The sequence below is a fragment of the Myxocyprinus asiaticus genome, chromosome 35 (assembly GCF_019703515.2).
Source record: "Myxocyprinus asiaticus isolate MX2 ecotype Aquarium Trade chromosome 35, UBuf_Myxa_2, whole genome shotgun sequence".
In the NCBI taxonomy this organism is placed as follows: Eukaryota; Metazoa; Chordata; class Actinopteri; order Cypriniformes; family Catostomidae; genus Myxocyprinus; species Myxocyprinus asiaticus.
Genome location: NC_059378.1, coordinates 25,526,072 through 25,540,873, shown reverse-complemented (window position 1 = coordinate 25,540,873; position 14,802 = coordinate 25,526,072). Strand labels below are relative to the sequence as shown.

General features: G+C 36.6%; 1 protein-coding gene across 1 annotated transcript in view; it reads right to left on the bottom strand.

Moving 5' to 3' along the window:
- Positions 1 to 10,510, bottom strand: part of cdk5rap1 (CDK5 regulatory subunit associated protein 1) — a 31,133-nt gene extending 20,623 nt beyond the window's left edge. The window contains exons 1-5 of the mRNA XM_051672303.1: positions 10,058 to 10,510; positions 9,114 to 9,217; positions 7,525 to 7,559; positions 7,347 to 7,447; positions 3,921 to 4,131 (exon numbers count right to left, since the gene is read on the bottom strand). Of these exons, the coding sequence (XP_051528263.1) occupies positions 3,921 to 4,131; positions 7,347 to 7,447; positions 7,525 to 7,559; positions 9,114 to 9,217; positions 10,058 to 10,328 (722 nt within the window). The 5' untranslated portion in view covers positions 10,329 to 10,510. The remainder of the gene's footprint in view (positions 1 to 3,920; positions 4,132 to 7,346; positions 7,448 to 7,524; positions 7,560 to 9,113; positions 9,218 to 10,057) is intronic.
- Positions 10,511 to 14,802: the final 4,292 nt, after the last annotated feature.

The following is a 14,802-nucleotide window of genomic DNA, read 5'->3' as shown; positions in this document are numbered from 1 at the left end:
GCAAAGGGTGACTACTTAGAAGATGCTAAAATATAACACAGTTTTGATTTATTTTGGATTTTGTTTAGTCACAACATAATTCCCATAATTCCATTTATGTTATTCCATAGTTTTGATGACTTTACTATTATTCTAAAATGTGAAAAAAAATTATAATAAAGAATGAGTAAGTGTTTCAAAACTTTTGACCGGTAGTGTATATGGCTGACCCTCACAGAAATGAGTGATGAGGAAAAAGCCAAACTCAAGGTGAAGCTCTTCGACCGCCCTTGTAAGGACGCAGAGCATCTTCCTGTCAGTGGCGCGTGCACGTTCCTCGCACTCGCTGAGGGGAGGAATGGCAGCATCATCCACTGGCCACTCGCCTGATGCAGCGAGAAACATGACATCGTCATTATTATCCCCAGTGTCAGAAGGCTAGAGCTCGTCTCGCACATAGCGTATCGGAAAACAGGTTCTTCGTAGAGACTGAGGGGCTCACGGGGCGTGTGCCACCACGAGGACCACCTCAAAGTCATCCTGCTCTACCTCTCGGCCCCACCGTGCCTCCTCGGGTATCACAGAAGAGGCGGGTGGGAGGGCGTGTGAGGCTGAATCGTCCCTCAGAACTAGGGTGATTCACGAGTGAAGCGTTTTGAGACTCGTGCCCTCACAGTGAGGACAGTCTGTCTCCATGAGAGCTGTCTCTGAGTGGGCGCGGCCCAGACAGTAAACGCAGCTCCCATGCTGATCTGACGGCGGGATGTGCCTCTTGCACAAGGAACACTTACGGAACGACATCTTATAAAGACGTGAACACATAAGTGACTCTTTTAGATATATAAATATATCAATAAATATATATTTATATTTATATTTATATCACAAAATATACATACAATTGTTTTGTAAGGATACACAAACCCTGCCGAAGCGCTGCGGGGAATCAGGATGTTGAGGCCCATTCACCAGCGAAGGGTCAAGCAGCGAGGCGGTGTGATGTTCGCCGGAGCACTGCAGCGGAGCGGAAAATCTTCCGCCCGCTGACTCCTGTATATCGACAGTGAAGGTAGAGGGCTTCTAGACAAGAGATGATCACTATCTTGAAGGATGAAATTCTGAGGAAATGGTGTTTGTGCATGGGCAGGGCTCAAACACCATAGCCAATATTCGAATATTGGCATTACTGTAGAGGTTTCAACTAGGTCATGTGGAAGACACTCCCCCATATGCGTCAAGTGTACTGAGTCGTAATGGAACTGAAATAGTTTGTGAAGTGTCTCGAAAGTTTTCTTTCTCGTTGAGCAAATCAACAACACACTCGTCATTGCTGCTACAGCTTGTTGAGAAATAAGTTACATTTTTGGAACTGCAAGCTAGAGAATCTTTTGCTTTTCTTGTTTGATTTGCAAACTTCTCAAATAGTTATTTCTTCTCACCCGGTAATGGGCAGAGGGCGGAGCAGCTCAAAGGTGCTTTGAGCCACCTACCATACCGGGGTAAAACTACTTGTCGATTTACAACTATTGTAAAGGGGTGAATGTGCTAACAGCGAACATTTTCTATGGAAAAAGGCCATTTGTCGGTGATTCACCTCTCATAATCGCGTTGCATTTGGTGTGAAAAGGCCTCAATTAAAAAAAAAAAACTCAAAACTCTTGAGTTTAAAAACAACACTCAAACAGTAAAATTAACACATTAAAATTTATAATTTCGACTCTAAAGTCTGATTGGATGAGCCATGTTTGAAAATTATAGATGTAAAATAATTGCATATACAGACACCTATACACTAAAATGTATGTATGATGTGCACATACATTTGAAGTCAGACGTTTACACACATTTAGGCTGAAGTCAATAAACTCATTTTAAGTCAAATAGGACATCTACTATGTGCATGACACAAGTAATTTATATTTTTTAGTTTACAGACAGATTGTTTAACTTTTAATTGACTATATCACAATTCCAGTGGGTCAGAAGTTTACATACACTAAGTTAACTTAAGCAGCTTGGAAAACTCCAGAAAATTATGTCAAGCCTTTAGACAGTTAGCTTCTGATAGGAGGTGTACTGAATTGGATGTGTACCTGTGGATGTATTTTAAGGCCTACCTTCAAACTCAGTGCCTCTTTGCTTGACATCATGGGAAAATCAAAAGAAATCAGCCAAAACCTCAAAAAAACCTTGGACCTCCACAAGTCCTTGGAAGCAATTTCCATATGCATGAAAGAACCACGTTCATCTGTACAAACAATAGTATGCAAGTATAAACACTATGGGACCATGCAGCCATCATACCGCTCAGGAAGGAGATGCATTCTGTCTCTTAGAGATAAACGTAGTTTGGAGCAAAAAGTGCAAATCAATCCCTGAACAACAGTAAAGGACCTTGTGAAGATGCTGGAGAAAACAGGTAGACAAGTATCTATATCCACAGTAAAAACGAGTCCTATATCTACATAAGGCTACTCAGCAAGGAAGAAGCCACTGCTCCAAAACTGCCAAAAAATGCCAGACTACAGTTTGCAAGTGCACATGGGGACAAAGATCTTACTTTTTGGAGAAATGTCCTCTGGTCTAATGAAACACAAATTGAACTGTTTGGCCATAATGACCATTGTTATGTTTGGAGGAAAAAGGATGAGGCTTGCAAGCTGAAGAACACCATCCCAACTGTGAAGCATGGGGGTGGCAGCATCAAGTTGTGGGGGTGCTTTGCTGCAGGAGGGACTGGTGCACTCTACAAAATAGATGGCATCATGAGGAAGGAAAATTATGTATATATATTGATGCAACATCTCAAGACAGCAGCCAGGAAGTTAAAGCTCGGTTGCAAATGAGTCTTCCAAATGGACAAAGACCCCAAGCATACCTCCAAATTTAGTAGTAAAATGGCTTAAGGACAACAAAGTCAAGGTATTGGTGTGGCCATCACAAAGCCCTGACCTCAATCCGAGAGAAAATTTGTGGACAGAACTGAAAAAGCATGTGTGAGCAAGGAGGCCAAAAAAACCTGACTCAGTTACACCAGTTCTAGGCCAAAATTCCAGCAGTTTATTGTGAGAAGCTTGTGGAAGGCAACCCAAAACATTTGACCCAAGTTAAACAATTTAAAGACAATGCTACCAAATACTAACAAAGTGTATGTAAACTTCTGACCCACTGGGAATGTGATAAAAGAAATAAAAGCTGAAATAAATAATTCTCTCTACTATTATTCTGACATTTCACATTCTTAAAATGAAGTAGTGATCCTAACTGACCTAAGACAGGGAATGTTTTCTATGATTAAATGTCAGGAGTTGTGAAAAACTGAGTTTAAATGTATTTGGCTATGGTGCATGTAAACTTCTGACTTCAACTGTATCTGTGACTGCACAACAGTTGAACTTTATACTAATGCAGTAAGTTGTCACGTTATATATCAAACCACCCAGCCCTACGAGTCAAGCAAATTTAATCCATTTTTTAATTACATTTATTCATCAAATTTTATATCAATTTTTATTAGGTATTTTTAACTACTGTGTACTTAAGCAGTTGATACAGTGTACTTATTATGTACATACATGTTGTTGTATTGTACTTACGTTTAAGGTACCTGCATTTAATTACACCTGTAGTTAATCTGTAACCCTTATCCTAAACCTAACCCAACCCTTACCCTAAACCCTAACATAAACCCAAATCTTACCCCTAAACCTGTGAAAATGTGAACCTTGTGAGAACTTTGCAGAGCAACATGTAGTTACACAATAAATACATTTTATTGTGTGTATTTAAATGTTAGAACACAGTAGTTAAAGACACCTAATATAAATATAATTTTATAAGAACTTTAAAATCTAGTCTAGTTTTTGTCATAAACTGCCATCCCTCAAATACTGAGAAAACTGGGCTTCAGTGATGTAGTATAAGACCAGGGCATCACTCACACAAAAGCGCTGTGTCCCTGCAGCGTCTGGTGGACAGGCATGACATCAGCGTAAGTCTCCTCTAATGATAACAGCACATTGCTGGCTCTCTGGCCTCCATGAGCAATAGAAAGTAACCGGGGCAGATCTCTGTACGCATCTGGCCCTGCCAGCACATCCACCAACTTCTCCCGCTCAAGCAATTCAGTTTTCAGTCTTTCTGCCATGCAACCTACAGCCGAACATAGATACAGTTGCCCCAAAAAGCATTTGGACACTTAAACCACACTTACAAATTTTGCATTACACAACAAAATATAAAACCAGTTGCAATCATTTCAAAGAAATATGTCCCAAAATGTTCAAGCAAAAACATTTCACTAAACTTTTTTCAATTTCTAAAACAACAGATATAGTGGCAAATTCACTAAACAGTTTTGCCACCTTTGTGTGCTGTATTTCTGCACAAAACCTGCATCCTATTCACTAACTATCTGCAATTCAGTTTAACCGACTGTGCTGACATACTGACACATCTTGACTATGTCAAGAGTAAGTAATTAGGGGCCCAAGCACTGAAACTGCAGAGGCCCTATTGTTCTTCTAAGGATTATTGCTCTTCTTTAAGGTTTTAGGTAATTTTGGGGCACTTAACATGCTTAAAAACTCATGACATTTTGCACACACATCAGAGTTGTCGGCCATTAGGCTTGGGCACAATGTCACACATGGGCGTGTAAGGCGGGCTTTGTAGCCCCACCGTTTGACTAAAGTGGCGGGGTCAGTTTCACCTAGTCATCAAACTTGGTACATACTGTATATTGTTCTCATCAAGCTGGATAACTTTCAAAATTACAGTCTTTAGCTCTGCCCAAAAGGAAGTCAGCCATTTTGAATTCATTTTTTTTATTTTTTATTGCAGGCCCTGAACTTTTAAATCCTCCTCCTAGGTGATTCATGTGATTGTCACCAAATGTAGGCAACATTATGCCAAGACACTGAAGATGCTAAATTGTAAACGGTGTTGCCATGGCAAGGCAATAAATTAATGGCATAAAACAGAAAACAGGAAGCGTCTCATATCATCTGCGAGCATTGTGTGATTTAGATTAAAAATCAGCTGTATGTTTGGTCTTGGGGGCTGATCACATGGATGTGGCTATTGTGGGTCACGGTCATAGCGCCATTAACTGGCAGCAGGAAGTGATGCTTTTACAACAGACTTTAAAATAGTCCTCTTATAATAACCTGAATTATTTCAAAATTGTTTAGAATAATGTCAGGACACAGCTGATGTAAAATTGTGAAGTCATTCTTAATATCTTAAATAGATTTGCCATGGTAACGCATTAAATGTTATTATTCTGATCTTTGTATATTCACGTGTTTTTGAGGCACTTGTCTTGCTTAAAATGTCATGACCCACATCAGAGTTGTCGGCCATTAGGCCTGGGCAAAATTGAACATGGGTGTGGAGGAGCGGCTCTGTAGCACCACCTTTTGACTAAAGTGGTGGGGTCATTTTCACCTACAGTCACCAAACTTGGTATATACTGTATTTTGTTCTCAATCAGGCAGACAACTTTCAAAATTACAGTATTTAGTTCACCCAACAGGAAGTCGGCCATTTTGGATTGAATTTGGATATTTTATTTATTTTTATTGCAGTCCCTGAACTTTTAAATACTCCTCCTTGGGAATTCATGTGACTGTCACCAAATTTGCCAAGACACTGAAGATGCTAAACTGTGAATGGATTATTGATAGTGAGGCATACATTAATGGCAAAAAATGAGAAACAGGAAGTGTCTCGTATCTTCTGCGTGCATTGTGTGATTTGAGCTTTATGTTTGGTAATGAGGGCTGATCACATGGACGTGGCTATTGTGGGTCATGGTCATAGCACCACCAACTGGCAGCAGGAAGTGTGGCACTAACAACAGACTTCAAAATAGTCCTGTTATTTTTATCCAAACCTTTTCAAAAGTTTTTAGAATAATGTCAAGACACTGCTGATGTAAAATTGTGAAGGGATTCTTGATATCTTAAATAGTGTTATGTGTGAGTATAGACTGCACTGTATTCACTGAAACTCCATATTATTTGCCTGGTGCAATTAACGTTGCACTATTTATTTGTGCAGAAAGCAAGTGGTAAATTAAATTTTATTTAAAAAAGAAGTTAGTGTTCATTTTCTATTGACCATGGCAGCAATAACTCATTAAATAATGGAGAAGATTGTTATAACACAGAACATCTCCAGATGTGCGGAGTAGTCAAGTGCACGTTCAGCATTTTAAAGCGCTGATTCAGCTGTTTGCATCACAGTTTTGGAGTGATGCTGTAGGGCCCCTAAACCAGTGGTTTGCTGCATCCTCCAAAACCTAGCACTCAGAATTGGTCCGCAAGTTCAGAAAAAGTACCATGCAAATTTTGTTCAGCACAGATTTTGTGGGTGTGTTTGCGCTGTTATCTGATTTGCACAATTACTTTAGTGAATTGCTAAAGCAGCACAGACAGTGTGTGCAAATAAACGGCACTTTCAGCAGGCTCAATTCATTCTCAGTGCCAATGTGATGTTGATGAACTACACCTGTGGTTACTTTAGTGGTTCCCAAACTTTTTCAGTCAAGCCCTCCTTTACTAATCGAAAACGTTTTATTTGTTAAAAATAATAACCTAAACACAATTAACACATTGTAAAAAGTTGTAATGAAAAATAAAAGTTAGTAAGGGTGTTGTTGATGTGTAGATGTAAAAGTCTTGAAATTGATGCTGGTGAAGAGCAGGTGTTTTCCATTTCCCTTGTCAGAGCTGTTCAGAATGTTAGTGCTGTAGCCATTTGAAATGGTTGAATTGCTTGCTTCATAGTTCTTTAAAATAGAAAATCTCATGAAGCATTCAAATGGGTCGCAAAAGTTTTGTCGTCTGCGCCACGATGTTGATACTCTACAGAAATATATCAATCAATTGCACAACTGACACTCAATTGGATTGGAAGCCTGCTTAAAAAGTTTACGCTTAATAATAATAATAATTATTATTATATAGTTCATTTTTTTAATGGACTTCTCCAATCCTACCGTCTCCCTGCGCCTCCCCTTCAGTGACTCGCCTCACACTTTGGGAACCACTGGGTTACTCTGACTTCTTAACTGACTTCTTACATTCACAAGTAATCCCCTCAAGACAAGTTGGTCAAAAGTCATTTAAAAAACGGCTCGGAAAAGTTACGTTAGAAGAGAAGGTCCAGCATCATTTGTTTACAGATGCCACTTTGTTTGATATTTTGTGTAATGCAATGACATTCAGACATTTATTTATTTACTGACCACTTTTTTTACTTTAAGTGACCACATACTTTTGAGGGGCTGTGTGTACATGCACATTTTCACAAAACTTTTCTTGTCTGGCAAAATGAAAAAGAGGAACTGTTATAATAGTTACCAAGAACACCTATTTTCAACGGAGTCTCATGTTTTGTACGCCTCTTCTTCAGGGCAGTGAGCTGTTTGAGTCTGTTCCAGATTGTTTGCTCTGCCTTTTCTCTATCAAAGGTGAAAAATCACATTAAAGCATACATAAAAAAATATCAGTTAATGCTTCAAAAAGCAGTATTCCTCACCGTACAGAGCAAGTGACGAGCAGCACCACATCTGCCTGCAGGTAAATATAAGATGCAAAAACATTAAAGCATTAATACTCTGGTTTTCATCTGATTTTTTGCTATCCAAAAATGGGTCTCAAGTCAATTCTGAAAGGAATGGGGAAAATGGGGAAAACAAACAATGATAAATGCAAATAATCAAATGCAATATGCAACTGTATAATACTGCACAGTTAAGATAGCAAAATAAAAAGGTTTATCAACTTTAAAAAGGAATAGAAAACACTTCCCATATATTTTGTTTTTGGTGTCAGGGGGTGTGCGTGCATTTGAATTCAAGGTATTTGCTGCAAATTCATGTCACTTAGTTGAAGCTAGCCCAATTAGGAAGATGTCAACAATGATAGGTTGTGTAACATGCCCTCATCCTCAAAACAATGGGGAAAAAAAAACTACAAAAGAAAATATGACCCAGACTACATTAAATAAGTTGTGGGTTCACTTGCAATGAGGAAAAACATGGTTTGTGCCACCATGTATTGTGTGGTGTAGTGTCTTGTGTGGTGAATTATTGGCTGTATAAATACAGTACTGTGAAAACGTTTTAGGCACTTGTGAAAAATGTTGCATAGTGAGGATGTCTTCAAAAATAATGCCATAAATAGTTTTCATTTATCAATTAACATCATACAAAGTCCAGTAAACATACAAAAACTAAATCAATATTTGGTGCGGCCACCTTTGCCTTTAAAACAGCCCTAATTCTCCTAGGTACACCTAGACACAGTTTTACTTGGTTGTTGGCAGATAAGATGTTCCAAGATTCTTGGAGAATTCGCCATACTTCTTCTATCTTTTTAGGCTGTCTCTTTATGTAATCCCAGACTGACTTGATGTTCAAGTGGGGGGCTCTGTGGGGGCAATGCCATCTCTTGCAGAGTGCCCTGTTCTTCTATTCTAATCTTTTCTATTTGCAAGTAATGTTTGAGAGTCTAAAATGTATTTTCCTATTGACAAGCTAAAGCTGAAAATATAAATAACCATCCTCAGACAAAAGTTTTTGTGAAACATCTTACGTGCCTAAAACTTTTGCACAGTACTGTATGTGTATCCACTATCCAGTGCATCACTCATTTTCGGTAAAATTATACAAAACGTCACCCAGTGTTTATGTTAGTCTGGTAAAAAATACTTCTGCACCTGTTTATGCGTTTACAACATTTTTACAGCCAGTGTCATATCAATAAATATGAATGTTGTTGGGCTTATTCAGTTCATGGTAATATTAATACATTTCAATTTTAAGGGCATTTTTGTTACTTGTTTTATACAATAAACAATTTTGGTATCATGTTGGGTCACCAACTGATGTCCAATATTAAATATGGGTCCTGATGCAAAATCATTTGAGAACCATTGCTTTAAAGTAATGAAAGAACATAAAACATTCTGCTATCTGAATATAACTCTACATCACACAGACTAAGACTCAAAACCTAGTGGACCGACTACCTAGGCAGCATTTTGGGCATTATTGCATTGAGGACCAAAAATGATGTCGGATAGGCAGTTCAATAGGCTTTGAGGCACTACACATTCAGCAGTACCTCTGGCAGCTCACGTGTCCGAGAATATCCTGCTTTCTGAAGAATGGACGAAGCAATTTCAGTATCGTTGACATTCATCTGACAGCCGTATATCTCAAAATACACTGCAAGACATTTGACATGTCAACATGATGCATAATTCACCTAATCCAGCAATTAATTTATACTTGAAAAATCAGTGTAGCTAATGACAAAACTAGAGATCGACCGATAACCGGCTTAGCCAATATTTGTTAACGATATTCAAAAGTTTTTAATGAATCAGTTATCGGTTCTTTAATATAGGGTCAAACAATAAATGTTACCATTTGTGGGGTCTATAAAGAATAGCACACACACAAAAGACTTTCAACAGAACAGCTGACCGGTTTTAGCTGTTTGTCCACCCTGGTTATAACTGGTTTCAGAGTGGTTTTGAACATTTTAGCTGGTCTCCTAGTCTGACCAGTTAAAATGTCTTCAAAACCCCTCTAAAACCAACCAACTGACCAGGCTGGGCAACCAACTAAAACCAGTTAGCTGTGTGTGTGTTTTCTGCAACTTTCCATGAATACAATGGCACAAAGGATAACACTAACATATAATTATTAACTGTATTTTAATGTAATGATTATTTATGTATTGTTCTGTCAAAAATCTAAAAAAAAAAACAATACTTAAATATCGGTTCTACATGCAAGCTGTCTGAGAGAAACGGACAAAAACATCGATATTGGCATGCTTTTGTTGTTGTAAAATGATTATTTAATTATTTAAATATTTTTGATTGATTTTTGATTATTTAATTAAGCAAAAACAAAAAAGTAAACAATTGAAAATATGGGGTATTGGACAATTCGGTAATGGTTTTAAAAGCAGCAACAGCAACAGCAACAACAACAACAACAACAACAACAACAACAACAACAACAACAACCATCGATCTCTAGACAAAATATCCTGACCTTTCCTTGAATATGCTGATTCTGTGGATTCAGGAATATAGTGCTCCTCATATTCCTCACGCAACTCATAAGACTTCTGGTCTGAACTCTTCATGAAGTCCTGCAAACTCGGACCAGATGCTAGTTTACTCTTTAAATTCATCACTCTGTTCTGGTCTTTAGTAAAAGATCCTGAGCAATAATATCTGCGATATCCGTCTCTGTAAACGCGTCGAGACAAACATTTCCTGAGCGCAAACATGAAGAGGCTGCGGCTTCTGCAGCGGTTCATTACTGTACTACTGTTAGAATAAATAACACCTTACTGACATATGACACTGCTTTGCGATAAGCATAAATTATTTAACTTAATGTATTAATTGCGCATCTACATAACGAAGAAAAGCAGAAAAAACCCAACTGAGCAATAGTCATTCAGCAACGTGTGACCCGCACTGTTGACTTTTCTATAAATATGGCGACACCGGTATGAAATATTTCAAAATAAAAGTCATTACAACCCGTACAAAAATTACAATGGTGACCACAGTTTACGCTAAAATACAATATTTACCAGTTATTGTTACTACTATAACATGCTAAAACTGTAATATTAGATCTCCTTATCTAGAAATTTTTATTTATTTCTGTCATGTTTATGACAGTTGAGGCTAATGCTAAGTAATGTCATTCTTGTAATTTCTTAGAATAAAGTTTAGTCAGAAATACCTAGCATCTAATACTGAAATGATCTACAAAAGTAAGTACCTTACTTTCCCCTCATTCATTTGTAGTATATATTTTTATAATTATAAATGTGAACTATATAAAAATATATATTATATGTTTTTTTAAACCACTATAAAGGGATGCCGTGGAATTTGTGAAACACTGTAGGCTAGGTGGGTGAGAAATATTTAAGTCCCTTTTTACTATAAATCTTCACTTTCACAGTCATTCACATTTTGAAATTGAGACTTAAATATTAATTTGTTTCTCACCCACACTTATCATATCACGTCTGATATGTGGCCTTTATGTGATTTACTTGTGGCCTTTATGTGATTTTTGGAGCTTCAAAGGTCTGGTCACCATTCGCTTGCATTGTAAGGACCAACATAGGTGAGATATTCTTCTAAAAATCTTTGTCTGTGTTCTGTAGAAGAAAGAAAGCCATACACATCTGGGATGGCATGAGATTGAGTAAATGATGAGAGATTTAAAATTTTGGGGTGAACGTTTCACCAAGGATGACAGTATGTGTCGCGGCCGACGGGCTAGGATGTCGGGCTGCCATTCCCCTCACATGCCGTGGCCACTGAAAATCCAGGCCCCTTACCAAGGAGGAGAGTGCGTGCAATTGCTGGACCCTGCCCACGTCCTGGAAGATCCCATGGGCACAACTCCATTCACAAACCCCATTTTTACCATGAGGATGCCAGATCCCCCCTTTATTTTGAACACTTTCCCCCATGGACACTTTAAAACCCTTTTACAACATTTAATGTTGAAAGTTATTGCAAATAAACACTTCTCCGAAGCCTGACGCCACACTCACTGTGTCTGTCTCTTGTTCACCCTGCCAGAGCTGTGTACAGACATTGGGGTTAGTATTTAGACCTTTTTTTTTTATTTACTAATTTATTTACCTGTATGACCTTGAACTTGAAAATATACATTTTTCTTTACTTTTCTTATGAATTTTTTCTAAAATACTGAACCAATCCTCATAAATTATATACCATTTGAAAGCTTAACATTTTTTTTTTATAAAAACCAGATGAAATTACAATTATAAACACTAGATGGCTGCAGAGAGCTACTTATTCATCCCTGGTTAAAGAGAAGCTGATTTCTAGATTTTGTCACAAGTTCTGCATTTATATATATATATTTAAACATTATCAAAGACTACTTTTGTTAAAGTTTAGCATTTTGTTTGATTTGTTTGAGGTTATTTTTGTCAGTTTTTGCATACCTGAAATGAGAAGAATAACAAGTAATAACCTAATTATCCCTGGTTGTAAAAATATGAATGTGTGTGTGTGTGTGTGTGTGTGTGTGTGTGTGTGTGTTGGGGGGGGGTTACAAGGACATTTTTTAGGTTACAAACTGGTAATTACAAGGGTATTATGCTATAAATGTGGATAATGAGGACATTTCTAGTGTCCCCATAATTCAAATCGCTTAAAAAAAAAACATACTAAACAATGTTTTTTTGAAAATGTAAAAATGCAGAAAGTTTTTTGTGAGGGTTAGGTTTAGGGGTAGGGTTAGGGTTAAGGGATAGAATCTATAGTTTGTACAGTATAAAAATCATTATGCCTATGGAGAGTCCTCATAAGGATAGCTGCACCAACATGTGTGTGTGTGTGTGTGTGTTTGTGTTTTGCACTCTTGATGTTTGGTAGTCTCACCCCTTCATGTCTGTGTGTATTTTTTTCTGCATTGTGGCTGTTTTTTTTTTTTTTTTTTTGTTGTTGTTTTTTTTTGTTTGTTTGTTTTAGATATTATATAATACATAATGAAAACAAATCTGTGATTTTTAATGTTTCCCATTCATATCCTATATCCCATATCCTATAACACACTATAGCAGGACCGGGAACAGTACAAGTGTAACTTTTTTTTTCTATCACTTGATCGAATCAACTCCAATTTATTTGTGTGTGTTCAGATTTCACATGGATGAAAAGTCACCAAGTCTTGTAACCAGCAGATAAAGGAAACCAGTTTTATTGAAGAAACAAAATAGATTTCAGTCAAAAATGACCAAACAGTGCATGAGGGTTAAATAAAATAGTATTGTCTATATATATATATTGTTATGCTAAATATATAACTCATAACAATAATGTATATATCTGTGATTCCTTTTTTATTCTGTACACTGATATTAATTAGTTTTACTTAAAATATACTTTACTTTCACACACAAGTTTATACATTACTTCCTCCAGTGAAAAATTATTTTGAGGAAAAAATACTTTACTGGAGACTGTGTGAATGATCATTTGCCATATATTTTTATCATGATTCACCTGCTTGCTTTCTGGTGCTTTGAATCCAGCTTTGCAAAGAAACACTACCTTCTTTTTTGTGAAGGTGTGGTACTGAAAACAGTGTGCAATAATTTGAACAAATTCAATATGCACAGCATAATGTGATGTCTGATATGCAGACCTGGTGTTATTTAATATTATGCAGTTAAATTTCATGGTTACTTCATTGATATGATCTCTGTCGTCACTGTTATTTATATATATAGGACTGAAATAGGCATTATATGTACTGTATATATTCTTTAATATACAGGGGCACCACAGCCCAAGAGGGCAAAGTGGCAGTGGCTTGGGCCACTGTAGCCACCCCCCTATGCACGTCCCTGCACCCTGCCATAGTATTTCCTGAAGAAAATATCACTGCTTGCAAGGCAGCAAAAGAATCAAGCTTTTAAGACAAAACCAAACACTGTATTCAAAACTATAACATCTTTAATACTATTAATAAATGATTGAATCGTTCCACTACACATCAACATCAAGGCTGTTTTGCTTATGATATAACAACATGATGCATAAACTGCATTTACAATGTTTTTATTTATTTATTTTTTCAGTTGATTACATGCATTTCTCAATACCTAGTACACATTTTCAAAACTCTTCAAATAATAAGAAAAAGTAAATGTAAAAGTTGTTTTGCACTCACTGATTTCATGTAGGATAATCTTATTAACTGACAACTATTCCACATGATCTCTTGTGAAAAGGTATAAATCTGTCTATACACAAATGAATCTACCTCGTTTCTTGGTGACTGGTATTCGCCGTTTGTGAATATTTATTTTATTTGTATAAACTTGTTTGTAACTTGACTCCTGCACTATATTCCTGCACAATTATTACAATTATAGCCCAAGTAAAAAAAAATAAAAATGTGCAGGACTTTTATGACTGAAGTTCACCATAAATGCATGGGAATTTTCCCAAACACTCTTACATATTCGGGTCTTTAGAGACCCGGCACGTTTATCTATCAAAGATTGATCTACAAAATGCACAGACAGTGTAACATTTTCTAAATATTTTAAATTAAAATAAAATATATTTTGATATATTTTGATGTTTTAATTTTCATATATCAAAGAGATAATGCAACAAATTAGGACAAATCTAAAATAGGATCCATTACTTTCACACTGAAATTTCATGAGATGCAACTGGCTGTCAAACATATTGAGCTACACATAACACATAAGATACACATAAGCTACACCTGTGTATATTCTAAGGAACTTTTTGAGCCTAAATAGATGCACAACTTACATAACTTCAGTGGTACACCCAAATCACAACAGTCATTTCATACTGTTCATGTATTACACTTGCTATAGTTTACGTCCACCTTGCTTCTTCATCAAATAGCAATGTCAAATGTAAATCAAGTCAATCACTGAAACAACAGCGCCACCTTGAGTAAAAAAAGCATTAAAAAATAAATAAAATAAAACCCTGACACTATTACATACCAGGATCTTTAATGACTCTATACACTTAAGGTACTTAAACCATTATAATATATACACTACTGGTCAAAAGTTTTGAAACACTTACTCATACTTTATTATAATTTTCAAGTGTTTCAAAACTTTTGACCGGTAGTGTATATATATATATATATATATATATTGTTTTACACTATTTATAAAATATAGATTGAAAAATACTAAAGAGGTGGGAGCACAGCTCCAAAAAATGGATGGG